Here is a 25527-nt window from a genome sequence, read left to right on the forward strand (position 1 = left end):
CAACAAATGGTTAGGTCTTGGCAAGATGCCTTTATTGTTTTGAGTGGGCACCATCAAGTAATCAAGAGCTTTGTCTTTCATTATAAAATGAATTTCTCGTTTCTTCTTAATTGTTGCATTGGCATAGAAAGTAGAAGTTGAGAACTCAATTCAATTGTTTGCTTTGATTGGGAGGATGTGTTTGATACTTAATCTCAAACATTGTTGAAATTTGAAAATGTAAAACGATGGTTATGCATTCCCCCAAATTACGGTTATTAAGAGAAATTTTAAGATATACAATTGTTACATGGATCTTTGACAATGAAAACAAATTGTGCTCCTTGGGTGGATTGGCAATTAAAGGATGATACATGCTTGTTACGCATCACTACAAAGATATTGTATCATCATTTAGTGTCGTTGTTGTCTTGGCTATCACCTAAAGCATAAAAGATGTGGATAGTATGTTAGTCGAATGCAAGATGGTGGCAAATATTGCAATATGTTTGTCATTTCTATTTTCCATTTCCTACTAAAGTAATCATAAGTAGACTCGTGATTGATGGGTTCCCTTTAGGTTCAACTTTACGTAGACGAGGATTGGATTCAGGTACATGCTTGTTTTGCACAAATCCATAGGAAGACAATACACATGGGCTCATTAAATGCAATATAGCTCATATTAGAGTTTTAACGAGTGTTATCTTGTTGTTATTTGATGCCCCAACAATGGGTTTTTGCTTAGTATGTTCAAAATGGTCTAGATGTGAGCTTGGAGATCTTGTCCCAAAATTTACAATATTGGGTTCGCAACACATTTGGAATATGTGTTATGATTTCATGTTTGATGGTAGACATGGGGGTGAAAGCCTTTGTTAAGAAGTTAAAGGCATTCATTCTAATGTGGAACGTTTAGATGTTGGGAGCATGTTGGGATAATTTCCTCAAAGGCATATTTAGGTTTTCTAATGGCTTTATAGGAGGATTTCGTTAGACCTAAATACATACATACGTAGGTAGAGAAGGTTGCTAAGAAGTCAATAACAATTATTATAATTACATACGCTTTTGATCGAGAGAGGGGGGTTTACTATTTGTGAGATCTTATTCTTGTTAAATTACATTATATGGTAGTAGAGCACGAATTGGTTGGATTGAGTTTGCCATCAAGGAAGTCATGCATTGTTCAAGATCTTGTAGATGGCCCTATCATGTTTTTGGCACCTAATCATGAAAATGTTAGCAAGGCAAAAGATGTGTGAGAAATGTTTACAAATGCTTCCGCCTTGATAGTTAATATGCATAAATCTGTCCTCACTTCATGTACAAAACAAGATGTGTTAAGGTTTTTTTTTAAAGCAAAAAGATGTGTTAAGGTTGGTGTGGTCAAGAAGTATAGTGCATGGTGGTGTGATTTGGCATCACCTTGGATATCCAATCTAGTGGAAATCTCTTATGTGAAATTTATTGAGTAGGTATCTAAAAAATTGGAGGACAAGTTTCTGTATTGAAGATCTCATTTCTAGCATTTTCATTTATAGCTTAAGGTGATCCAATCAATTATGGTCAATATGGTATATTATTATCTTCTTTTGCTGACATGGTCGAATAAAGCTCTTGAAATGGTGCCACTCAATGCGGATGTAGTTATGGAAGAGAAAAAGGAAATGTGGCATATCGTGGTTAGCAATGGGATCAAGTTTGTACATCTAAGCGTCTTGATGGGGCATCAATATTAAATTTATATGAGTATATGGTAGCTCATCAGTTTACCTTCATTCAATTTATGTTTGAGGGTGTACAACCTTAGATGGAAATAGTGGCATGCTTAATTGAGAAAGCAGGAATTAAGTTTGGAAATAAGATAGTTCTAAGAACTAATTGGTGTAATGTCATCGATTTTGAAAGATATGTCAAATGTGTAGGGTATGTGATAGTTTACTCATCCATTGATTGACATATGGGCAGCGTATGTTGGGTTTTGTGCAATGGCATCTTTCATAAGAAAGGAGATATGCCAATTCTTTATAAATGGAGGTTTTAGCGACATCAAGGTTGTTGGGATTTTAAGATAAACTTCTTAACCTTCGATTTAGTTAGATGGCTAGTTTAGGCTTGGTAACAATGAAGGTTGTTATGTTGGTTTGATAAGGACGATTAATGTCCTTTCAAATAGCAAGACCATTCATACTCCAAGAGGTTATAGTTGCAAGGGATTCACCTCCCCAATTCATGCTTTGGGATGATAAGCGACAAGGATTATTATTGTTGCATGACCTAATTCAATTTAGATGGTGGATCTCAAGAACTTGATTGGGCGTTTGTTGGAAACAGGAGATCGACTATGCATATCAATAAATGATGTTAATGACAATGACAAGTCGATTGATAAACAGAAGTGGATGGAAGAAAGGGTATGGGTGTTTTTCCGTAAGCCCATTACACAATGGTTCCATGTGTGATCACGACATGTTGCTATTCTCGATTTGACACTAATGGATAAGGTATTTTATTGATTTGGAGCGGAGTTATGGTTGGAGATTTAGCATTGAGAGGGGGGGGGATGCCTAAAAACAAAGAGAAAGATTTTGCCAATAGTGGAATGTGTGTTTATTTTGTGTGTTCAATGGAATTGGAACATAGTGAGGCATCGATTTCTTTCTACGGTGGATGGCTATACATACATAAACAGAAGTGGATGGAAGAAAGGGTATGGGTGTTTTTCCGTAAGCCCATTACCCAATGGTTCCATGTGTGATCACGAAATGTTGCTATTCTCGATTTGACACTAATGGATAAGGTATTTTATTGATTTGGAGCGGAGTTATGGTTGGAGATTTAGCATTGAGAGGGGGGGGATGCCTAAAAACAAAGAGAAAGATTTTGCCAATAGTGGAATGTGTGTTTATTTTGTGTGTTCAATGGAATTGGAACATAGTGAGGCATCGATTTCTTTCTATGGTGGATGGCTATACATACATACATACATACATACATACATACATACATACATACATACATACTAGTTTTGGAGGTGTACCAATTTAGTGTGGATGTCTTTGGCTAGTTTTGGAAATAATGCAAATGCTCTGCTGCTTCTTCTTCTTCTTCAGAACAAAAACAGAAGAAGAAGGTAAAAAACAGAACAAAAGGTAATAAGAATAAGACGACGCAGGAAACGAAGAAAGGAAACGCAGGAAGCAGACGATAAGAGAAAAGACAGGGAGCTCTTCAAGCTGAAGGGGGGGAGGAAGAGGAAGAAAACCACAGGAAGTTTAGCCAAAGGCTTTGACAGAGACAGAAGAAGAAGAAGAAGAAGAAGAAGAAGAAGAAAGGGGAGAGGGTGTGAAGAAGGAAACGCGGATTTGTTTCGGGCCTTCTTTTTTGTTTTGTTTGTTTGTTTGTTTGTTGTTGTTGCGAGGTCTGAGATATGTCGGGAAGATTTCCTGGTTTCCCTACATTTCGAGCTACTGCAGCCTCTGGTTTTTACCATCCTTTAAACGAGCCTCAGGATTATGCACCTCCCCCAGGTATATCTCCTCCTCCACGTACAATATCTTCTTCTTTACCCACACCAAACACGGGTCAATATTCTTGGAGTTCTTCTCCCATGGCGACGTCAGAAATGCAAGGAATTTACACTTCTTCCATTTCTCACAATCCGCAGTATCTCCCTTTGATTTCGGCACCACCATATGCCTTTGAGAACCATGTCACAGATAGACATGCTAAAGGTCTCCTTGATATTGCACCAGGAACAAGTATTTCCACATCACCTATGGTTGAGATGGATCGTTCAAATTCTAAAGATCATTCTTTTCCCTTAAATGCTGAAGCTCATTCCGTTCACTTGATGAACGGCATCAATCCTTCATTTCCTGTGAAGGATAAAAATCTTTCCTTTCCAAGAGCAACAAATGATGTTAAGGGATTTATTGAGAAGCTGAGAGGACTCATCTCTCAAGCTAATCAAGCTGTAAGTGAAATCTTAAGCTCCGCAAAAATTAACCATGATGCTTTACCGCTGATATGCGTTGACCGGATGAATGATAACCTTCCTTTGAGGAAAATATTTACAGATTCTATAGACACAAAGGGCAATCTTGAAGAAGAAACTGATAGTTTTGCAAAGGCTAAGAAAATTTTCAGTGGTCTATATGAAAACATGAAGAGCAAGAAAGATTTCAGTAATGCCTTCTTTTACAATGATGCTCCTGGTGTTGTGCAGATGCCGGCTTGTATCGATGCTTCTAACAGTGAAAACATTACACTGCCAGACTTTGCAATGGGAGAGGTATGGACTGAACTTATGTCTTGTAATGAGAGTGAAGGAGATTCTTGTACTCATTACAATGTTGTACAAGCTACACTGCTTCCATCTCAACTATGGTCATTAGAGAAAGAAATTGATAAATGGAAAGAGCTTCCTTCTACGTGCAGTTTGGTTCATTTGGAGATGATGCGTGCGTTGAAAAAAGTGAAAACGGGAGACCTTAAGAGATTTCTTGTCATGCATTTACCTTCTCATGCTATTGTTCCCTACAGAAGAAAACAAGTGGATCATGGTCTTTTCCTTCTAGTCTTCTGTCTCAGGGCTGTGCATCGGATAGCTGATTTATGTACCTCAAAATCTGGTGTTAGTAGAAGCTTGCATGAGAAGAATGAACAGACACATGTAAGTGGATTAGAATCACAAATGATCGAATTCAAGGTCTTATCGGACAGTGCAAGTTGGCTTTCTGTGCAGCTCTCACCAATTTTTTATCCCACAGCTACCAAGAATGTAGTTTTTGATTGTTATAAATATGCATTAAAGTGTGCTATTCGCTGCATTCTTGCAGTATCACAAGCCAGTTCTAACACTGATGTAGGTAGTAACAGCTCATCCCAAGTAGGTTCTATAGTCAGAACCTACGAGGGAAGAATTATGTCGCTAAAAGGAGTTTGTAAAGAGTCAGAAAGCTTGTCAATTGTAGATTCTGTTAAAGTGGACAATGTTGATTGTAGAAAAGAACCCGAGGACCCAAATTGCTCAGCTGGTGATGATAATAACAGTGGCATGTCTTCTGTTGGTGAACGGCCATTGCCACTATATCATTTAACAGAAGCAATTGTAGCCCTTGAAGAATTAGCAGCTTCTCAGAGACGTATAAAGTCTGATTCGGAGTTTTTTAGTTCTTCACCATATCACAGGTGCCAAATCTCTTCTCCCCTCCAGTATGAAGAACCAAGTTAATTGCTTTAGAGTATGTCATTATTCTATTTCCTACAGGTCAGTTTTACACAAAACAATTGTGGAGCAGGCAGAAGGATTGCGTGCCACTCGAATAAACTATAGAGCAGTACTTGAACATGATGGTTTAATGTGGCAAAAGCCTCACAACCAGGTGAATTTCTTCTGTGTGTCTGATCTCTTTTGTTAGTGAGCTAAGATTATTTATACAATATCAGGAAATTTACTATAATTGTTCATATGTATCAAATATTAAAAAATCCTGCCTTCTTTTTGAAAAAATGATCTATATATGTTAATTTCTTTAAAGTTAACCCCCCCTAATCATATGACATTTAAGATTAAGCACATAACTTTTCTTTTCAAAGAATGTCTGAGTTATCCTACCTACAAAATAGGCCCTCTAATGTTTGGAGAAAAGATCCATTTACCTTACTTTGGATGAGAAATGTGCACTCCCAGGGAAGGGAATTATCCCCAAAGCTATAATATAAAGGCAAATTTACAAAATTTATGAATTAAGTTCGGGTGGTTTGAAGATGTAATTACAAAATGCTCTTTAATTAGTAAGTGGGCATGTACAAACTGATCAATTTAGAAGGTTAATATGCTAGTTATGCTTCTAACCAGAGAGCATGGGCATGTTGTAATTAATAGAATTAAAAGCTTAATTTACTAATTGAAGCCCTACGTATGCTTCTAATAGAAAGTGACTAATTGTAATCGAGAGAATTAGAAGCTTAATTTGCTAATTAGCAGTTTCTATTCGACACTAAACTAATCAAAATTGTTTGACAGGTTTAGATTATACATTATCCTTAAATGTGATTATTATGTTTTATCTAAATTTTCATGTGATTAGGAGCTTAGACTTGACCAAGTATGTAACTTGAAGGATATTTTGGCAATGTAGCGATAATATATATATTACCTATAGTTCCTTTTTTGTTCACGATTGTGTGCATGTGTTATTTCCTTTTGTGCTATTATATTTTTCTCTTTCTTTGTCTTTCCTTTCCCTTTCAACCTTTTTTTTATTTCGCCTATATTTGTAACTCAATACATACAATTTCCATTTACGTGATACTTTAGTACCGCACGGTGTCTCAAAGATACCCAACCCAAAACTCAATACATCTAATATTTGAAGATATTGTTGAGACCTTCTTGATTTTGGAATTATTTCCTAATGTCGAAGGTGACTTGTAAATTGATGATTTGTACTACTGTTTAGTGGATGAAAGACCGTAATTGTTTTTTCCTGATGTCGAAAGTGACTTGTAAATTGATGATTTGTACTACTGTTTAGTGGATGAAAGACCGTAATTGTTTTCCATGGACAACTATAGCTATGAAGACACCAAATTGTGAGTAGGACAATTGTGAATATAGGCCTGAATCCTATAATTTCTGAAGATGGGGTTATACAATAAGTGTGTTTAGTTTCCAACCATAATCACCATGTGAAACAGTAAAACCCATGTAAACACAGAACTTTGTTATTTTGGTTCTTTTGACAGCATGTGACTGCCTCATTGCTCATTCTGCTTTTACGTATTACACTTTAGACATTCAAATTTATATATACGATACACTCTCAATGTGTTTACAGGACTCAAATAGAAACAAGACCAAGGAAGAAATCTTAGCTGAGGAGAGAGATTATAAACGACGACGAATGTCTTACCGTGCAAAGAAGGTCAAACGAACACCTCTACAGGTAGAACTAAGATCAACCCACATTTTTATTTAGTTGCTACCTGCTTGTCAAGTAGAACCAGTGTTCAGGAATTCAGGTTTTTAAAAGATCATATATATTCTCTTGAAAGGTTTATGTTTTAGGACCTAGTAATTTAGGTTCACTTTGAGCATATGCTATGCAGGTTACAGGTGTATAAGCTCTCTGAACTGTTTGAAGTACGAAACTATTTGATTTACTTTCAACATGTTTAAAGAAGAAGAAAAATATCCTCTCTTGCAGGTTATAAAGGACATTATTGAGAGTCATATGGAAGACATAGTTGCAAGTGGTGGAATTGGTTGTGCTGGTCGGAAACCTCAAGATGTGCCACCTGCACACGAATCATCAGGAAGAGGTCTGCTTTGCCTTAATTTTCATATCGTAGTTTATATGGACATTTGTTTTGTCATGCTATTGCTTTCTGATTCCAGCTTTTTGTACGTTTTCAGTCGAACATTCAAATGATAGAAGGATTGATAGGTTACATAAAAATGGCCGAAGGGATGACTATCGTGGACGGTCTCATAGCTCCAGTATCAAGTAGTATAGACCTGATACAGGTTACAATAGCTGAAAACAAGATTAAAGAAAAAAGGCTAAGCTTCATTAAGATGTTAATGGACTTCCTACTAGTTGCTGTACATATAAAGAGTTACTGAAGTGAGTGGTGAGTTTACATTTCTGTGGAAGGTAAATCAGCTGCTAGCACTAGGAGTGTTGTATTGGAAATCATGCTAAGAAGGAAGCTGATTTATGATACCAACGTCTGTATCCTTTCCAGTATCCTTCTAACTTTGTATTTATTATTGTTGCAACTTTTCTCTTTTATCTACAAACTCCCCCCTCGCCCCTCGCCCCCGGGCACAAAAACAAGGTAATTTGTTTTTCTGTGGAGAGTCATGAGACTTGTTTTCAATGTTGAAGCTAGGACTAGGATATTTTGTCTGCATTCTTAACAGTCATATACCTTTCCAAAATATTATTCTCTTCTCGTTTTCAGCTCTGGCCTAGGGAACTCACCAAATATAATAGTATATTCTAGTGCTCCTTAAGACTTAATGAGGTACTTTGGAATTAATAGTTACGGAATTTTGCTTTGTGCTGTGCTTGAGGATCTAAAGATACTTGATATGTTTGTTTCCCAGATGAGTCCTGTATGACTGAGTTGTTTGGAATCCCTTGTTTGAGGATTATGAACTACATGTTGGAGTTCACTAATGGTGTACATTTCGTTACGCTCCACACATTCCCATATTGAGCTGATGACAGATATTTGTTGTGTACTAGTATATTGATGGACTTGGTTCTACAATGTAAGATACTCTTTTATTATAATTTATTTATTGTCTGCATGATGAGTGATGCATTATTTTCTCATGTAAATTTATGTAGATTAACTTGATCGAATGTTACTCCTTCGGACTTCCTCAAGAGGATGATCCAAATCCATTTTATTTGTGGACAATAGTCTAGATCATCAAGACATGCAAATTTGAAGACGGGAGGTTGTGATGCTTAACTAGTAATATTGCAAATGTCTGGGAAGGAAATTTAAATCAATTTCTTCCATTCAATATGACTTACCAATGGGAATTTATAAAATAAGCTTTTATGAATTAGAATCTCAACTTTATTCACATGAAAACTAATATTTTCCATGATTATATCATAATATCTTTAATTGTATATTTGAATTTATGAGCTTAGTTTACAGCAATTAAGTGGTACGTTTTGCTAACTTGTTACCATATTATGTTTGAAGCATGTCATAGTTGATATAATTACAAGCTTGATTTTCGAATCTTTTAATTTAGTGTAGGCATGTCCTAGTTGATATAATTACGAGCTTGATTTGCTAATTTTTTAATTTAGTGTTGGCTTAATTTGCAGATAAGTTGTTGAATCAATGTGTTCACTGTTTTGGATGAGTTATTTTTTGAGTGAAGAGTTTAAGGTCACGTTAATGTGATTAAGCATTGTAACTAAAGGCATATGCCATAATTAGAAAGACCTTTCATTACGAACACGTCATTGAACCCTAAGTACAAGACTTGAACCCACAGCCTTAAGGCTTCTAAACACAACTGAAAGTGAAAGGGGTGTAAGTGGGCAAACAAGTTGCAAGAAAGTCACATTTGCATATCAAAGCAAGCAAGTTAATGCAGATATCTATGAAAATTTATTGAATGGATGGGGGTTGACATTTAATCATAAAACTGCTATTCTGAGTTTATAAACTATATATGAATTTAAACATAAAACTGTTATTCTTTGAGTTTGTAAATTCGTAAGCAATATATTTATGTGAAATCTTGTAATTGTTTCAAAATCTAAATGTCATAAATAAAATATCATGTGATATCGAGTAAAAGTATTTCATGTCTCATTTTCTAATCAAGATACTATAAAATTATGTCACATATTGTCAAGCATAAATTTTTTTGTCATGTTTTCTAATCCAAATATTGTAAACAAAAATAATTAATGGTGTTAGCTTGAGGATCAAGCACTTATTGCTGGTGACATTTCACAAGACTGATTGCATGTAGCCTAAGACATCTATTTATACTAGGTAAGGGGGGTTAAGATTATGGATTGAGATACTGAGGTTAATACCTTCAAGTTCTAACAAAGTCATAAAAATCTTTTAGAAAAGTTGAATTAGCTTGAGACATTCTTGAAAAGTCAATTGTGGGCATTCAAGATTCCCGTTTTACTTTATGTTTCGTTAGAGTGTTCGGTGCTATGAGCTTGCTTCTAGGCAATGAAGAACAGACAACATTGGAGTAAGTATATATTATGTTTGATATCATAGTTAAGAATGTATGGAAGATAAAACATATAGAAATGGATTCATTATAGTAAGATAACCATGTTGGATTCTCACATTTACCTGAAGGGCAATAATACAAGTACAAGAATGAGCATGCAACAAACACACATACATATACATACATACATACATACATAACATACACAACACACATAACATACATAGCATATATACATATACATACATACACAACACACATAGCATATATACATATACATACATACATACATACATACATACATACATACATAGCATATTTACACATACATATATATACATACATACATAACATATATGCACATACATACATATACATACATACATACACATTACATTCCAATTCCATGAAGAGGTCTCGCGTTCGATTCCGTCTGCTTCCACAAGCCAACAAACAAGAACTCTGCCTCTCTCTCTCTCTCTTCCTCCTGTCTCTCCTCAGAAGAAGAAAAAGAAGAAGAAGAAGAAGAAGAAGACAGGAGAAATGGCGAAAGGAAAGAAGTCTTCTTCTTCTTCGTCCTCCGCGCCTTCCCTCTGGACCATCTCCGTCTCCCTCCTCCTCACCCTCTCCCTCGCGCTGCTCCTGCTTCTGGTCCTTGGCATCGTTGCTGTCCCTCGACCTCCCTCCCATGGCGGCGGCGGCGGCGCTCAGGTCTCTCTCCGCCTTCCTGCTTCCTCCATCATTCACAACGCCGAAAAGTAAGATCCTCTCTTCTTCTTCTTCTTCTTCTTCTTCTTCTTCTTCTTCTTCCTACTTGTCCAACTGATCGGCTTGGAAATTTTTGTCCTTTGCTTTATTTATTCGATCTTGATCGAGAATTACGAGTCAGTAAGCTGCAAGATTCTTCTTTCCCTTCTGACACAAAATCACAAACGTTAGCTCCTAACTGAAGGAGTCTACACCATTCAAATAATACGGAAGATTCTTATTTTTCTCATCGGAGGAGATCCGAAATATTACGATCCTGATAAAGCAATGATGAAGGATAAATCCTTATCTTCAAGATCGTACCACAAAGCTATGATCACCACAAGGAAATGATGACTGATGTCTTATCCGAGAAAAAACGATCCACATAAAAGAAATGACTGATTATGAATCCCGATCTCAAAGATCATAACAGTGTCCATGTTGATAATCCTAGAAACAACATTTATGATGAAGAGAAAGAAATGATGAAAGAGCATTGCAGCATCCATGGCCACATTTCTAGCTGCAGAAATGGTGCATCGCTTCTGTTGTTAATTTCTTGGCAATCTTCCAACGGTTGAAATAGTTAAAGGAAGTCTACGAAAGTCTGAAAGATTGCTATTATTATAAGCCTTCGTTTTTTCCTGTCTAAGAATTATTAGAATTCCACCTCCTGGTTCTCATGACGAGTGATCTTTCTGAGATCTCGTTTTCAAGTTTAAATGGATGCATCTGTTTCGTCGTCGTCGATTTGATAGCCAATGGATGTAGCTTGTCAGATTTAGCATTGTTTTTTAGGTAATATTATGGAATTTCTTTCTCCTTTCTGATTGATTATGTTAATGTTTTATTTTTAGGCTTCAAAACAATGATGTGCATATGGAGCTCAAACCATGGGTGGAGCTTCTTTCTTGGGAACCACGTGCCTTTGTCTACCACAACTTTTTGGTGCTCTGCTACCCTTTCAATATAGTACATTTATGAATATAATTAGGATGAGAACATAGTGAATAGTCAATGGGAACTATTCTTTGCATACATGGTTTATGCTTATAATTGCTCAAAACATAGCAGATGCAATTACTATTCATTGTTTATTCAAAGTTCTAATGATACTCCACATGTACAAAATGTCTTTTAGAATTGGATAAAGAAGAAGTTCCAAAATATACATGGGAAGACTTAAGTAAATGCAAAGCTTAGGAGGAAGGGGGGAGTAAGAGAGAGCATTCAAGTACTATAACTTTATGAGTATTACTGTGCATTGCTGAGGACTCTGGCTCACAACTACTCTAGGCTCATTTCTGAATTATGAAAAGTAAACCCCTTTCATAACCACGTCATGGATTGAGTATAACACCAAAAGACAAGTTTACTGCTTGTGTCAAAAACTCCACATTGAAAGTCATAAGCAGGTTAAGTCAAGAAGAGAAAAAAAACATCTGATCAGACCACAGGCTAGACCATCAAACTCGCATGAGTCGGACCAACAACATCCTACAATTCACGATTGCTTGAGTTTTTATGCTCCCTCTTAGATCCAGGATGCACCAACAATGCAGCGCATCTAGAATATCTGTGCACCTATCTAATAAGATAGGGGTCAATCATCAACGCATGGTTGTCATGCATGTGAATGGCAATTGCAATCTCCTAGATGGTCAAGTTGAAACCATTGATTTTCATTCTAATAAGTATTATAGGAAAACCCATAGCCATAACTTTAGGCTTCAAGGAAGAAAACCACAGAAGTCTCACGATTAACCTTGAGCAAGTTTTCACTTTTATAGGAAAACTAACTGTAGGCCACAAACGATTTACTTAGATAATATGGTGGAAGTTACAACTTGCTCACGCCCACCAACCGTACAGTTTCAGTACTTATTGTGTAGCAATCAACCCTACTTGTTGACCAAGGTAGAAATCATATTGAAGAGTTCATAGGCGAAGCTTGACAAATATTTCTAAGAAAAGGATGAAAGATATATCTATATATCTATATATATATGGAGAGAGAGAGAGAGAGTGCTATAAAAATGTAAATTCATTTCAAAATGAATTAAGATCACAGCCTCTAGAAGACGCAACCTTTTAAGTATATGAAAATGGGCTTCAGTGTAGTCTATGGTCTATGCATGTATTGCATATGCTTTTATGGACAATTTGAATGTCATGCATTCAAATATTTATCCCAGGCTACTTTTGAGTTTTATCTTGCATTTTGCATGAAATGAATTGTCCTTCATTTACCTTTTTCCATGGTTATATTTACTCAAGTAATATCATATTGCTCACTGAGTTGTTCTTTTTATGGGGATTTCACATAACATTCTGATTCTTCCTTATAGTGTAAGAAACTTGGGGTTCCATGTCACATTGAAATCTCTAATTAGAGAGAGAGAGAGAGAGAACCCTCCAAGCCTTAAGTATATATGAGAGACTGGTGATTGGTCTTCTTTAAGCTGCTCTGTTGGAGTAGAGATTTGTAGAGAGGTCTGAAATGTGGTTTTTTAACATCAGACGAAAGAGGAATGCGAGTATTTGATCAATCTAGCAAAACCTCATATGATGAAATCTACTGTGGTTGATAGTGCAACAGGGAAAAGCAAAGATAGCAGGTATGACAAACATTTTGGAGTTTTCTTACATGAAATAAAGGCACACACCTGTTGAAACACAGACAAGAACTTAATAACACAATGATTTGGAAGAAGATGGCTAAGAACAAGTTGCTCTTAGGTACATCTGATTCTGCCATAATATTTAACATCAATCAAAAAATATATATAATATTATTAATGTTTCAGTTGGAATCTCATTCTAAGTCAAATTGTCTGTTCAAGGTTAAATCTTTCTTGTGTTATAATTCACACTTTGGCACTAAATCAGAACTTGATGGATTATGAATCTGTTGCAAAAGTTCTCTAGACAAGTTTAAAACAACCCCTTGACAACTCTAAACCCTATCACTGTATAAATAAAGCCTTTGCTCAAAAAATAAAGCAAAGAAGAGAAATTAGACTGTTATTTGGATATTTTATGTTTTCTGTGATGGTTTGTATCTAATGATGTGCACTGTATATTCATATCTAATCATATACAGAGTGCGCACAAGTTCTGGAACTTTCTTGGCAAGGGGCCAGGATAAAATCATCAGAGGAATTGAAAAGAGAATCGCAGATTTTACTTTTATTCCAGTGGGTATGTTCTCTTTTTAGCTGAAAATTCCTGGTTATAATGTGGTTATGGCCTCCTAATCATCGATTTGAAATGACATTGCCACACAGAGCAAGGTGAAGGAATCCAAATTCTCCATTATGAGGTGGGCCAAAAATATGAAGCTCATACTGATTATTTCCATGATAACTTCAACACCCGTAATGGAGGACAACGCATTGCAACATTGCTGATGTATCTGTAAGAAAATATATTTACACTCGGGCATTTTCATTATTGTTTTTTTCCATTAAATTATGGATATAATGATTGATTTGCCGTAATGTCTTGCAGCTCAGATGTAGAATCTGGTGGTGAAACTGTCTTTCCATCTGCAACTGTAAACAGCAGTATGATTCCTAACTGGAATGAGCTATCTGAATGCGGTAGGACGGGGGTATCTGTGAAACCCAAACTTGGAGATGCATTACTATTTTGGAGCATGAAGCCTGATGCCACTCCAGATCCATTGAGTCTTCATGGTAGGGTGGTTTCTGTCAATGCGTTAATTCAAGTCATCAGACTCTGATGCTAACATTTTATTTATGTTTCTTCTCTAGGGGGCTGCCCAGTAATAGCTGGAGACAAATGGTCAGCGACAAAGTGGATGCGTGTAAATGAGTATAAGAGCTAAAACAAACTAGTTTTATTGCTCTAATTGCTGCCTTCTAGATCTGAAGTCTTGGTTAAAGAGTTCGGTCTCACGATGGTGCAGTTGAATGTAAACGGTGTTATTGCAAAAGCTATGTTTTGCAAAAAGAGCAGGTAGCTTCCAATGGTGAATATAGTGATATGATGCTACTATACAGTCCTCGACCCCAAATTTCAACGGGTCCAACTCTGAAGTCAATGACCTCAAATTTATTTATTTATATAAGATTCGTGGATATTTTTGTTAGCTGTTAGGGATTACTTTTGCATGCATTCCAACTAAGATGTATCAAGTATGTTTCAAAGATAAACTTCAAATATCGTGACACTTCAAAGGAAACAAAGTTAGAATTTAGGTATGTATGCATATACGGATATTACTTCTAGCCATTCCAAGGAAACCTGTAGATATCTGCTGTATTAAGTATTATTTTAGCTGCTAGTATTATTCGCCTTCGATGGATGTCTTTTTTTTATTTCCGAGTTTGCAGATCATTAAGCTAGTGGATCAAAATCATTAAACTGCATATCAATGGAACTAATGTGTTTGCTTGGACTTAATGTTTTATTAAGCTTATTCGCAGAACTCAGTTCAATTTTGTGTACTACTTTTCTCCCGTAGGCAGTCTATTTTCACCCATCAGTGCTAAGGTGTCTATGACTAGGTCTGAATCATATCTACTAACCTACCAACTGTTCTGTTGTGTAAATAGTAGCTTTTACTTTGAGTTGTAACATAATAAAAGGCTTGTGTGGTAGCAAGTCAATAATTTAACGACACTGCAGGGAGGACCTGCGGAGTAAATATGAGTCTAAACCTTATTGTGACCATGCAGTTTTATCTGTCAACCCAAAACCTCTAGCGTAATTTTATCTGCCTAGAGCCTGACCTTCATCCCATGACACTTGCAATAATGATGTTTGGGAAGTTGAATGAATGGTAGGTTAAGGAGCTTAAATCAGTGGATGCCATAAACACTTACTCAAACAAGACACAGGTGGGGGGGCCTTCCTATTCTTTGATACATCAAAGAAGTTATCCCTTTGCTAACCATAATTCCAAGTTGGTGAACCATGTAATCGGCAAGCATATTAAGCAAGCAGTGTTGGCATGGTTTCAACTTTTTTAGTGCCTTGTGTAACAGACATTTTAGATTACCCTAACATGTAACCTATTGAGAAGACATTAAACAATTTGTGTCTTTGACGTTTTTTAATCATTATATTAAAACTATAATTTAAAGAAGACTTCTAGAAAGTTAATATTACGAAGACAATTAGATTACTTATAGAATTGATGGGATTTTTATAATCCATTATAATTTGTTGTGCATGAATGCATAGAAGAGCATAAAGTTTCGTCAGGAATGTCCAAATAAGATCATTACTCTAGCCATAACAGTTACCGTTCTACATTATGTTCTTGTTCAATGTTTCATAATAAAACAAATAAATAACACTAAGTATAATGTGTAACCATCAATGTTTGACAAAATTGGGCACATATTTCTTGACCTTAATTATTGCCAATATTGCATAGTTGTACAATAGCAGCGCAGATCAAACTGTTTAACCATCAATAAAAAATGTTCAACAAATTTGGGCACACATTTCTTGACCTTAATTATTATTGCCAACATCGAATAGTCGTACATACAGCACAGCAAATAAAACTTTCAAATCTCATCATTAATAGAACCACCAATCAGACTAATGAGAGTAGATTATGCAGATACGTGGGCCCTTTCCGCCAAATAATTCAGCAAATAAGTTAATGCTAGTCCTAGAGTTTTCCAATTAAGGCATTCTGCATGCATTGCAGAAGTAATAACCAATTCCAATACTATAAAATAATTGAACAGTAATACGCAAATTTCAGTTAAATTTGTTGTTTATACAGGCAGTAATGACCTATGACAAAGCATTACAAAAATCAACAATCTCTTGGAGCCTTTCATACATTAACCTGAGAACATATGATTGTTTACAGAAAGATAAGGGTTCCTATTTGAACATTCTGGAAGCAAAACTGCACATTGCAGAATGTTCAAATTTCAGTTAAATTTGTTGTGTATATAGGCAGTAATGAACTATGACAAAGCATTACAAAAATCAACGATCTCTTGGAGCCTTTCATACATTAACCTGAGAACATATGATTGTTTACAGAAAGATAAGGGTTCCTATTTGAACATCCTGCAAGCAAAACTGCGTATTGCAGAAAAAGAAGACACCGCAAATCAGCATAAACCAACATAGAGTGCTACAAGTACATGCCTTCATTTCCGTGTATATTGACATGACAGGTATACATATATACCAGATGTTTTGTCAGGATGAGTAGAAGATATCTATTCATAGAATGGTTAAGAATCTGTGAGTACTAAAAACCATGTACCCAATGGTGTTACATTTGCTATATAAAAGATTTCCTATGATAAAACTAGTAAGGAAGAATTCCTGCTGGCATATCACAGAAATGGTAATTTGTCTGCCTACATCTCTGATTTTATCCATGATCCGAATTCCCTTTAAGTCATTTATAGAAATACAATTCAGTTTCAAAGAATCTCAAATGGCTTTGTAACTGAGTGTTAACACCTGCAGGAAAATGATAATATAACAATCTTAGAACAATACCCAGAATATCATCATAAGAAACATACAGCAATGTGCAGTTTGTATGAGAGCATTCACTTTGTAGTTTTGTACACATCTAAAACAAGGCAGAATATTACAAATGAAACCACATTTGATTATGCAATGCGCTAAGAGCGTAAACCATACATTCACCTAGAAATATAGAAAATTGTTTGTACCAGCAAATACCTGTCTTGGATACCAGCAAATAAGATATTGTTAGTTTCTCTTCACTCCCCACATCCTAGAGTATTGTGAAATTTTGATTAGTGAACGAGATGTAACTATCACCAAATTAAACTTCATGAAACCATGCTCATGTTTACCGCACATCATAACCAGTTTGGTCCTGTGATATTTGCTTCATTCTCCTTAGAGGATGGTTGCTCATCAGCTTTTGCTAATGAGCGGTATTGCAGCTTTACACTCTCCCCATTATCCAGTGTTCTCACAACATACCTTCAGTATAGGTGAAAAGGAAAATGCCCTTAGTTACTAACTTTCACACGATCTACATTATACGCATGAAGAAAAGGTTCCTCGTAAGCATATCTTACCATCCATTCAAACATTGTGTTGTTATCACAGCAGTGCATCCAACAAACCTTTCAGGGGTTCTTTTGTTTCCCTAGATTAAAAAATATCCTAATCAATCATTACTCGATTGCAAACTTACCACATATATTATGATTCCAAAAATCTATAAAATGGAAATACCTTTATTAAGACATTGTCATTAACCTTGTATGGAAATTGGACTCCTTTAAGCCGAGAAAACTCCACCATGGTAAGGTCACCGGAATTCTGTCTCTCCTGAACTTAACAAGCATTAATTAACAGAAGCTTCGAATCCATGAATGGCACATGATACTTATTAACTGCATAGAAATATATTTGAATAGAATACAGTACGTGATCATGTTTCCCTCTCTTCCTCTTTGTTGCCTTAGATGTGTTCACTTTCCATCGTTCTTCCTCCAGTTTGTACGCTTGTACAACAGATTGTAAAACTGCAAATTCAGAATTTCTCTTTCTTTTCTCTCCATCTGGGCTATACCCCAGTATTCAGCCATCATTTTATCAATCCAAACACTGGAATTTACATCTCACTAATTTACAACATGGCCGTGCAGAATGTAGGTACTGCATGCATGACCTTCAGATAAACAGATAATCACGGGTCACATAAGAATGTCTATGTACTGTATAAAAAACTATCACATTTATTGAGAGAAGAAATGCACCCTAAATGCTAACAAAACATCATATCCTTTCTTGACTGCCTCCAAATAAAAAAATAATTAGGAGGCACATTAAAATGTTGATGTGTCGTCCAAAAAGTTATCAGCTTTCTTTGAGACAGAACGAATGCATCCCAATCATAAAACTAGAGGGCCATCCTAATTTGGGGCAAGACTTAGAGAGACATTCAGTGTTGATCCACAAAGATAGCTACATTCTAGATCCTTGGACAAGAGATTACTCCAAATCCCTTGATGAGAACCATTACCTGGGCGTGGTTCTAGAGAGATCTATCTAAGGTTCAAATACATTGTTGGTAGGATGTTAAACATTGTGTCTTCAGAGGAGATTTCTATACTAAACATAGAGCAGAATTGCTAGAACATTTGGAGCAGGCTGCAATGCCCTTGAGTACCCCAAGACCCATTACATCTCCCTCAACATGGAATTCACATGCATGATGTATCTTCCAGGAGTAGATATATTACTAACTGGAATCCAATAGATTCATGACTGGCATGAGCTAAGATATATTACTAACTGGCAGATTACAAATCACGACAATGTCATGGCCGTGCATTGATGAACCCAGGACCCCTTCCCTGCCTAATGAGTAGATAATACAACAGCGTAAAACTCACAAATAGAAACCCAACATAAGCAGAAAAATACATTAATATTAAGGGTGGAATCTTTAAGTTAAGTTCTAAAGGTTGAACTAGCTCAGATTCATGATGTGATCACCTAATAAGTGATTCATGAATAAGTTCAGATTAACAATATAAACTGATACCATGATTTGGAGCCATATCTTCACGCTTAGCTGCTGCCCCACATGATATACAAGCATTCTGTCCAGACCACAAAACCAAGGGTTAAAATCTAACCAAACGATAAATCCTCAAAATTTGGAGGCGTGCTGAAAAGAATGCACGTGAAAAACATACTCAATAAAAAAAATTCAGCATTGGAAGTGTGTATGCATAACCAAAAAAACGTTTCAGCTAAGAATGTTAACTTAATGGTTTGTATGAATCCTAAGTTCAACGCTCAAAACCTTGGAGTGAAGTGAACTGTTAACTGTGCATACAATAACATACTTCATGAATTTCAGAGTACAGTACATGTCTGTGTGTGAGTATAACCAAAATATTTAAGTTGAAGATGCCCAAGAATAGAGAAAAGAAAGGAAAATTTGACGTAGTATAATTATAATTAGAGAATACAATAAGAGATAAATGTGGAATCTTTGGTGCACCCAAAACCTCGGGAGGATCCAGCTTAAGAATGTATATGCAAGTACTCAATGCACATAAAAAGCAGGATTGCGGTTGGTAAATGTGGCCGCACACATGCGCATGATAATTTCAAGTAAAGGAGACACACACAACTACAACAAACATTTCATGAATTAGCTAGATTAAACGATCTTTAAAAAAAAAGTATTCACAAACAACATATTAATTAGTCCAAATTGAGTTTATCTATGTATGCTTTCTCATGATGCAACATATCTCCTGATTTGAGAATTTTTTAGGAATGATATTCATGCAGAATTTTTTACTTACATTCTCAATTACACGTTGGAGACTCTCACTCCCAAATGAGTGGCCACATAAAAGTATTGTTGCATCATCCATCAAAGCACCACTGTTCCAAACCACTATCAAGTTATGTATGCAGGCCAACAAATTTTGACCAAAATATGATAACTGCCATGCTTTGAAAGTAATTATCCACAAGAAAAAAGTATGTGCTTATATCAAAACAGGCTAAATTCATTCACCATTGTCAATCATGCAACTATTCAATCAATTATAAAAAGAACATGAATGATTAAAAGCATCTATTCAACCATAAATTTCACAAATGTAATTTTAAGAGGAATAATTGTAAACAAATACATGTGAAATAGGAACGTTATCTATCGCTGAATGACCATCCGTGAAGGTGAAAGACTAGCAACTTCATAACACAAAGCAAGGTCAAAACTCAAAAAACTGAGTCATTGGTCTCCAACAGACGATGCAGCCTCATTACAAAATGATAAACTGAATTTATATTGAGTTTATAGGGGAGCTAAAAGGAGAAGTAAATTGCATGATGATTTGGTTACTACAAAAACTGTTCTTTATAAGATTGAGAAATTAACAAAAGTTTCAGAACCCAAATACAAGGCTATATGCATGAATGATAATAGCAAGTTCTCCCTCCTACAAAGTAGGCACGTAGTCTGCAATAAGGAAGATGGCTCTGTATCATACATCAACTCAATCCAACAATTGCTGGCAGATTTCAGGACCTAGAAAACTGAGAATAACACTAATGGCGTATTAACAAAATATGAGCAGAACAAGTCCACTTTCTTCCCAACCAATGGAGTCAGAATTCAGTCGTTGATAATGTTATGTAAAGATCAAAAGCTGAATAGACTAAGCAAACATAGTTGCAGGAAGAGATTGGAATCAACTTTAGCTGTGAAAAATACAGAAACATTTAACAAATTTGCGATAGTAAGGACAAAAACGTATCAAAGTACAACCAATACACTGCACAATATAATTATTGACATAGGATAGGGGATGAATTGAGAAAATCAGTAGCGAACAAGAAACAAAAATGACCAAATGAAATGTTCTCGTTATCATGAGGATGGTAGGCTTGACACTCGTTATTTATGAAATGCATGCCAGTCCTTGCAGAATGATTCATCTACACAAAAACAACCTAAAACATGACCAGACCCAACTTGGAGGACAGCATCCAAATTTTGGTTTGAGCTTCAACACAACATTGATTTGAACTTACGTGAGTGGATCAGTCAAAGCAGAGCGTAGCGGGAACTTCAAAGTTTGGTGATTTTTCCTTTGGCTGAAGGCCACAATCTGGTTTTCTGCATCCTTTAGAGTCACCAATGCACTATAATGTTCTGTCGATGCTGTTCCAACCAGTTCAGCTTCAGGCACAGGTGAGTCATGAGAGATTCCTTGTGGTTCTTGATTGTAATTTTGGGTATCTTTCACAAATGTTTGCCTTGCACTTATCTCTTTCCCAATACTGTCCCTGTAATATCCAGGTGAAGTACCAAGATCACTAGCAACGAGAGATTCCTTTTGCGGTGTCGAACCAGAACCTCCATGACCCAGCATTGGCCCAATAGACGGCGGTGATGAAAATGAATTCAGGAAAGGGATGGTTGATGTTTGGGATAGAAACATCCCCAGTGATGGTGTTGATGATGCAGAAGCTTGTGATGATGATTCCCTATTGAAATTACTCTTTTGAAATCCTTCAGAACTTTGCATTCCAGCCATGACCTCATGCCTATTGCCATCTATTCCATCCATTTGAATGCTTGGAAGCGTTTCATAACCTCTTCGATGGGGCATACCCCTATCAACCATACTAATCACTCCTTGATGAGACTCGATATCTTCGCCCTCTCCTTCAATATCACCATCCTCTTCCTCTTCCTCTTCTGAACCATCACTTTGTGAACGGCCACTACTTCCACCATCTCTTTCTTCCATGCCTCTATAATCAACTTCCTGTCCCATCTCTCTGGTTTGTGTAGTTCCTGGCCAATCCAACATTCTCGGGGACGTGTTTACAACACCTGAAACATGAGAGCCTCCATCCAGAAATGTTTGACCTTCATCAACAGAACATTCATTACGGTCGACTAAAACCGCATTGTTACTGCTAGGTAAGAAGCATTCTCTATCTGCAATTCCGTATGAATGTGCATCAACAATACCTACTGTTGTGTTGGGTCTAAAGTTCCGGATTGGATGATCACCGCAGGGAGGACCTCCTGATGAAGCACTGCGGTACACTCGAGTGAAGTGTTCCTGGTGCATCAACCTATTCACAGCATTATACGTAACGTCCATCCTTTATCATGAATTTGCATTCAGCATCTGCTATCCCTCTTTGTTCTGTGTAAAGAAGAAGAAGCAGTTGAATACATCATCAATAATGGACTGGCCTGTACTAAAAAATCTCATCTTAAAATTAATTAAGCATTGCCTTTTTTCATAGAGGTGTTGAGTAATTATACAGCACTAAGTTGTAACTCTCCCTCATTCTCTCAGAACTCACTGTTGCACTAGTTGTTCACTAGATGCTACTGCAGAATTTAGGGATTGAATGCACGACTTTCTGGTCCCCACTGGGTATCAACCGAACTACAACCATCTAATCTAAAGTCTGCTATTTCTCTCTCTTACTGTCATCTAGCTTGTTTACACCATCACATCAAAGACATAAATCTAAGAGGAGGTAGTTCGATCCTCTCAATGGGCCGATCATATTTGGTCTCACATGGATGTTAACAATCTGCCTTTCTCTTCCGTAATGAGCAGTTAGGAAAAGAATAAATTTTCTGTGTTTTGAGAGAACGACTTGTTTGTCTTCCTTAGACATTCATTGAGCTCATAAAGAAGACACTAAATGTACAAGATCTCTGTCTTCAAAGCTTCTCAAAACAGACCTATTTTGATTAAAGCGACCAAGAAAACTCGACGTACAAGATGTCTTGTCTTCTGAAGCTTTACAAAGGAAGGGGAAAAAAAAACAAAATCAAACAGAAACCTTTTCTGCTGCGCATAGAAGAAAATAAGTCGAAGAATAAAAGGACTTAGGCTTACCTGTGCACAGGGAGCCCCACCATATCTGGGATGAGGCGGCTACAAAAAATGAAGAATTTGAAAGATGTGGTGAAGGAGCTGAGATTTGCGTTCGCCTCCTGCAACAACTAGTGGTCTGTAGATCGATAACGGAGAGGGAGAAAACGGGAGAGGAAGTGGGCGGGGGGGAAGGGGAAGGGGGCACGTGAAACGGACGGGAAGCAAAACGAGAAAAAAGAAAGAAGAAGGGACAGAGACAGAGAGAGGTTTGGAAGAAGGGCGGAGAGAAAACGGGAAGGGAAAGAAGGAAAAGAGGAGGAGGGGAAGGAGGTCGATCTCAGATCTCGATCGATCGATCGATCGATTGTCGTTCTGCTCCTTCGTCTTCGTCTGCAGAACAGAAACAGGGGAGACAGAGACAGAGACAGAGACAGAGACTGTGTGTGTGTGTGTGTGTGTGTGTTAGGGCCTACATACATACATACATACTTTCTTCCTTCTTTGTTGGCCTTCTTTTCTTTTGCTCTGTTTTTGTTGATTCCCAGTGTGTGGGTGTGTGTGTGTGAGAGAGAGAGAGAGAGAGAGAGAGAGAGAGAGCTTTGCGTTCTTTTTGTTGGGTGTGTGTGTGTGTGTGTGTGTGTGTACACGAAAGAGTGTGTTTTTGTTTGTTATCTTGTTGGGGAGGAGTTCCAACAATAAACTCTCCCAACACATGTTTCGGGTGTTTCGCGCTCGAACCTTGTGTCCCGAATAAAATCCCCACGCCCTCGAACTTGGCAACAATTCGGCTCAAGCTTGAATCAAGCAGTTTAACTGTCGTCAAATACGGTTTGGTAGTTTGGTGGTTTGGCGGCTCAACTCGGCTTAGTTTAACCTTCAACTTTATTAACCGTTCTGAGCTTGGTTCGGTTCGGCTTGAGCCTCAAGTCATTTACGATTTTGTCACTTTTCAAGCATTTCCTTGAATGATACACATACACACTTACATGCATGTCTCCCATTATTGAAGTGTTCTAATTTATTGTGTTTTGTAATTATCTATGGTTGTTACCTATCGAGATATGTAGCCATGCAGGTTTATGCATGTGAAGCCTTGTTGAGAAGCAAGCTCAACATGGGCCAAATCGGATGAAGAATGATAAGCCAAAGCCGGATCGGAGAGCTGGATCCGCAAGGAGTCGACAGGTTGTTAGAGGCCTACACCCCTAGTTTAGTAGGTTGTTATAGCGTTAGGGGCCTACATTCCTATGCTAGTAAATAGGAATATTATGGGCTTCAGCCAAATGGCTTTGCAGGCCGCAATGGCCACAGCTCTGTACTCCACTTCAGTGTTGGACAATGCAACCATTGGTTGTTTCTTACTACTCCAAGAGATTGCTCCGCTTTCAAGTGAGAAGACGAAGCTGGATGTTGATCATTGATCGGATACATTGCTGACCCAATCGGCATCTGTGTATCCTTCTAGCCGAATTGTCACACCTGTCTTATAGAAGAGTCCTCGATCCATGGTTCCACTAATGTATTGTACGACTCACTTAGCACAATGCAAATGTGTGCCACACGTTCTTTGCATAAACTGGCTAAGGAGGCCAACCGGATAGCTCAGATCGAGTTGACTAATAGTTAGATAGATGAGACTCCCTATGATTTGCCGATACTGAGTCGGCTCACATGGTGTGCCGGAGTCCGCATGCAATTTTAGGTTGCGATCGAGGGGAGTCGATGTTAATCCTAGGCCGAACTAGCCACAAAGACAGGGTGTTCCCTTCCGAAACACGTATCCAAAGGGGTGGTCAGAGATATGGATGATGATTCGACACTTCACTATCCAGTTACTTTCCGGAATGCCTTCTAGAATCACACAATTATCTGGATCTTAATTACACGCGTAAGATTATGAATGATAGCACATATGACAAGGACACAAGATGGACAATAAGATTAACAACAACAATGCTTAACATTTGTATTACTTATATAAAATATACATCAATTTGGATCCTTTTATAGGCATCTAGTAAGAGTTATAAAACGGTGCCTACCGGCTACCAGCTACTAATAGGTGTGGATCCAAATCGGTACAACTATTTGGATCTGTCATTTCATTACTATATTAATAATATTCCTCCGGCCTTAACTCTTCCCAGTCCACACTTCCACCTCCAGATCATACTCTCATAGGTTGTTAAGCGTTGGGATAACAACACAACCAGTCACGAATAAGAACACATCAACAAGGACGTAGTACGAAGAGGAAACGACAAGAGGAAAGGAAAGCAAAGAGACGGCCAAATGTGAAAGGCCCATACCCTAAACGTGAAAGCTATATAAACCACTTAGTAGTGGCTTTGTGGGGGTTCTCCCATTTGTAAAGATCTCCTATTGATTAGAGCTAGAGCTTCCTCTCCTCTTTATTGTAAACCTTTGACCTTAAGAGATATTAGTGAAGTGTTGAGTTAGAGAACACTAATCTCTCTCCTTGTTGGTGCTAGACCTCTTAGCAAAGAGGGTTAATAATAGACATACTCTTGCTTCTTATTGTCTATACTATTGATCTATTGTTTATGAGAGAGAGCTTGAGAGAGTGAGAGAGATATCGTGCTTAATCATTTACTAATCGTTGAGTGAGTGTGAGGCTCGGAGGTATCCGACAACCATCTCCGCCCAATTCGC

The 25527-nt window shown here is 37.1% G+C and overlaps 3 protein-coding genes across 15 annotated transcripts; 2 read left to right on the forward strand and 1 right to left on the reverse strand.

Moving 5' to 3' along the window:
• The first annotated feature begins 3371 nt into the window (after positions 1–3371).
• On the forward strand, positions 3372–7961 carry LOC147856091 (U11/U12 small nuclear ribonucleoprotein). The gene is made up of 5 exons (XM_087329479.1): positions 3372–5175; positions 5255–5369; positions 6828–6935; positions 7197–7311; positions 7406–7961. Exons 1-5 carry the CDS (start codon positions 3413–3415, stop codon positions 7498–7500), a joined length of 2196 nt encoding a protein of 731 aa, XP_087185605.1. The 5' UTR covers positions 3372–3412; the 3' UTR covers positions 7501–7961.
• A 2280-nt stretch (positions 7962–10241) lies between these two features.
• LOC147856092 (putative prolyl 4-hydroxylase 3) lies at positions 10242–14591 on the forward strand. The gene is made up of 7 exons (XM_087329648.1): positions 10242–10485; positions 11335–11425; positions 12998–13095; positions 13581–13678; positions 13765–13894; positions 13988–14175; positions 14254–14591. Exons 1-7 carry the CDS (start codon positions 10271–10273, stop codon positions 14325–14327), a joined length of 894 nt encoding a protein of 297 aa, XP_087185774.1. The 5' UTR covers positions 10242–10270; the 3' UTR covers positions 14328–14591.
• Positions 14592–16602: 2011 nt separating this feature from the next.
• LOC147856093 (uncharacterized) lies at positions 16603–23005 on the reverse strand. 13 transcript variants are annotated; one of them, XR_015530727.1, is made up of 11 exons: positions 22876–22892; positions 21984–22214; positions 21035–21878; positions 19795–19876; positions 19020–19077; positions 17897–17994; positions 17702–17797; positions 17542–17612; positions 17311–17443; positions 17174–17228; positions 16603–16945 (listed from the first exon to the last, which is right to left on the reverse strand). XR_015530727.1 is itself a non-coding variant. In XM_087329645.1 (10 exons), the coding sequence occupies exons 2-8, from the start codon at positions 22117–22119 to the stop codon at positions 17317–17319; spliced, it is 1617 nt and encodes a 538-aa protein (XP_087185771.1). In that variant the 5' UTR covers positions 22120–22214; positions 22876–22893; the 3' UTR covers positions 16603–16945; positions 17138–17173; positions 17311–17316. The 13 variants fall into 13 exon arrangements, 2 of the variants coding, with proteins under 2 accessions (XP_087185771.1, XP_087185772.1); XR_015530719.1 differs by having other exon boundaries at positions 21035–22164; positions 22876–23005; XR_015530726.1 differs by having other exon boundaries at positions 17702–17794; positions 21035–22214.
• Between the last annotated feature and the right edge of the window lie 2522 nt (positions 23006–25527).

Source organism: Azolla caroliniana, unplaced genomic scaffold (genome assembly GCF_043228905.1).
Source record: "Azolla caroliniana isolate FFs.n. ecotype wild unplaced genomic scaffold, voAzoCaro1.0.p SCAF_13, whole genome shotgun sequence".
Taxonomy (NCBI): Eukaryota; Viridiplantae; Streptophyta; class Polypodiopsida; order Salviniales; family Salviniaceae; genus Azolla; species Azolla caroliniana.

What these genes read in the sequence shown, in the direction of transcription:
- LOC147856091 (XM_087329479.1), top strand. Translation starts at nt 3,413, where the DNA reads ATGTCGGGAAGATTTCCTGGTTTCCCTACATTTCGAGCTACTGCAGCC. An exon ending in AGTTCTTCACCATATCACAG is followed by an intron (nt 5,176 to 5,254) that starts GTGCCAAATCTC and finishes TATTTCCTACAG; the next exon opens with GTCAGTTTTACACAAAACAA. An exon ending in GGCAAAAGCCTCACAACCAG is followed by an intron (nt 5,370 to 6,827) that starts GTGAATTTCTTC and finishes ATGTGTTTACAG; the next exon opens with GACTCAAATAGAAACAAGAC.
- LOC147856092 (XM_087329648.1), top strand. Translation starts at nt 10,271, where the DNA reads ATGGCGAAAGGAAAGAAGTCTTCTTCTTCTTCGTCCTCCGCGCCTTCC. An exon ending in TTTTACTTTTATTCCAGTGG is followed by an intron (nt 13,679 to 13,764) that starts GTATGTTCTCTT and finishes ATTGCCACACAG; the next exon opens with AGCAAGGTGAAGGAATCCAA. An exon ending in AGATCCATTGAGTCTTCATG is followed by an intron (nt 14,176 to 14,253) that starts GTAGGGTGGTTT and finishes TTTCTTCTCTAG; the next exon opens with GGGGCTGCCCAGTAATAGCT.
- LOC147856093 (XM_087329645.1), bottom strand. Translation starts at nt 22,119, where the DNA reads ATGGACGTTACGTATAATGCTGTGAATAGGTTGATGCACCAGGAACAC. An exon ending in GCTTTGACTGATCCACTCAC is followed by an intron (nt 19,877 to 21,034) that starts GTAAGTTCAAAT and finishes GGTTTGGAACAG; the next exon opens with TGGTGCTTTGATGGATGATG. An exon ending in AGATATGGCTCCAAATCATG is followed by an intron (nt 17,995 to 19,019) that starts GTATCAGTTTAT and finishes CTGAATTTGCAG; the next exon opens with TTTTACAATCTGTTGTACAA.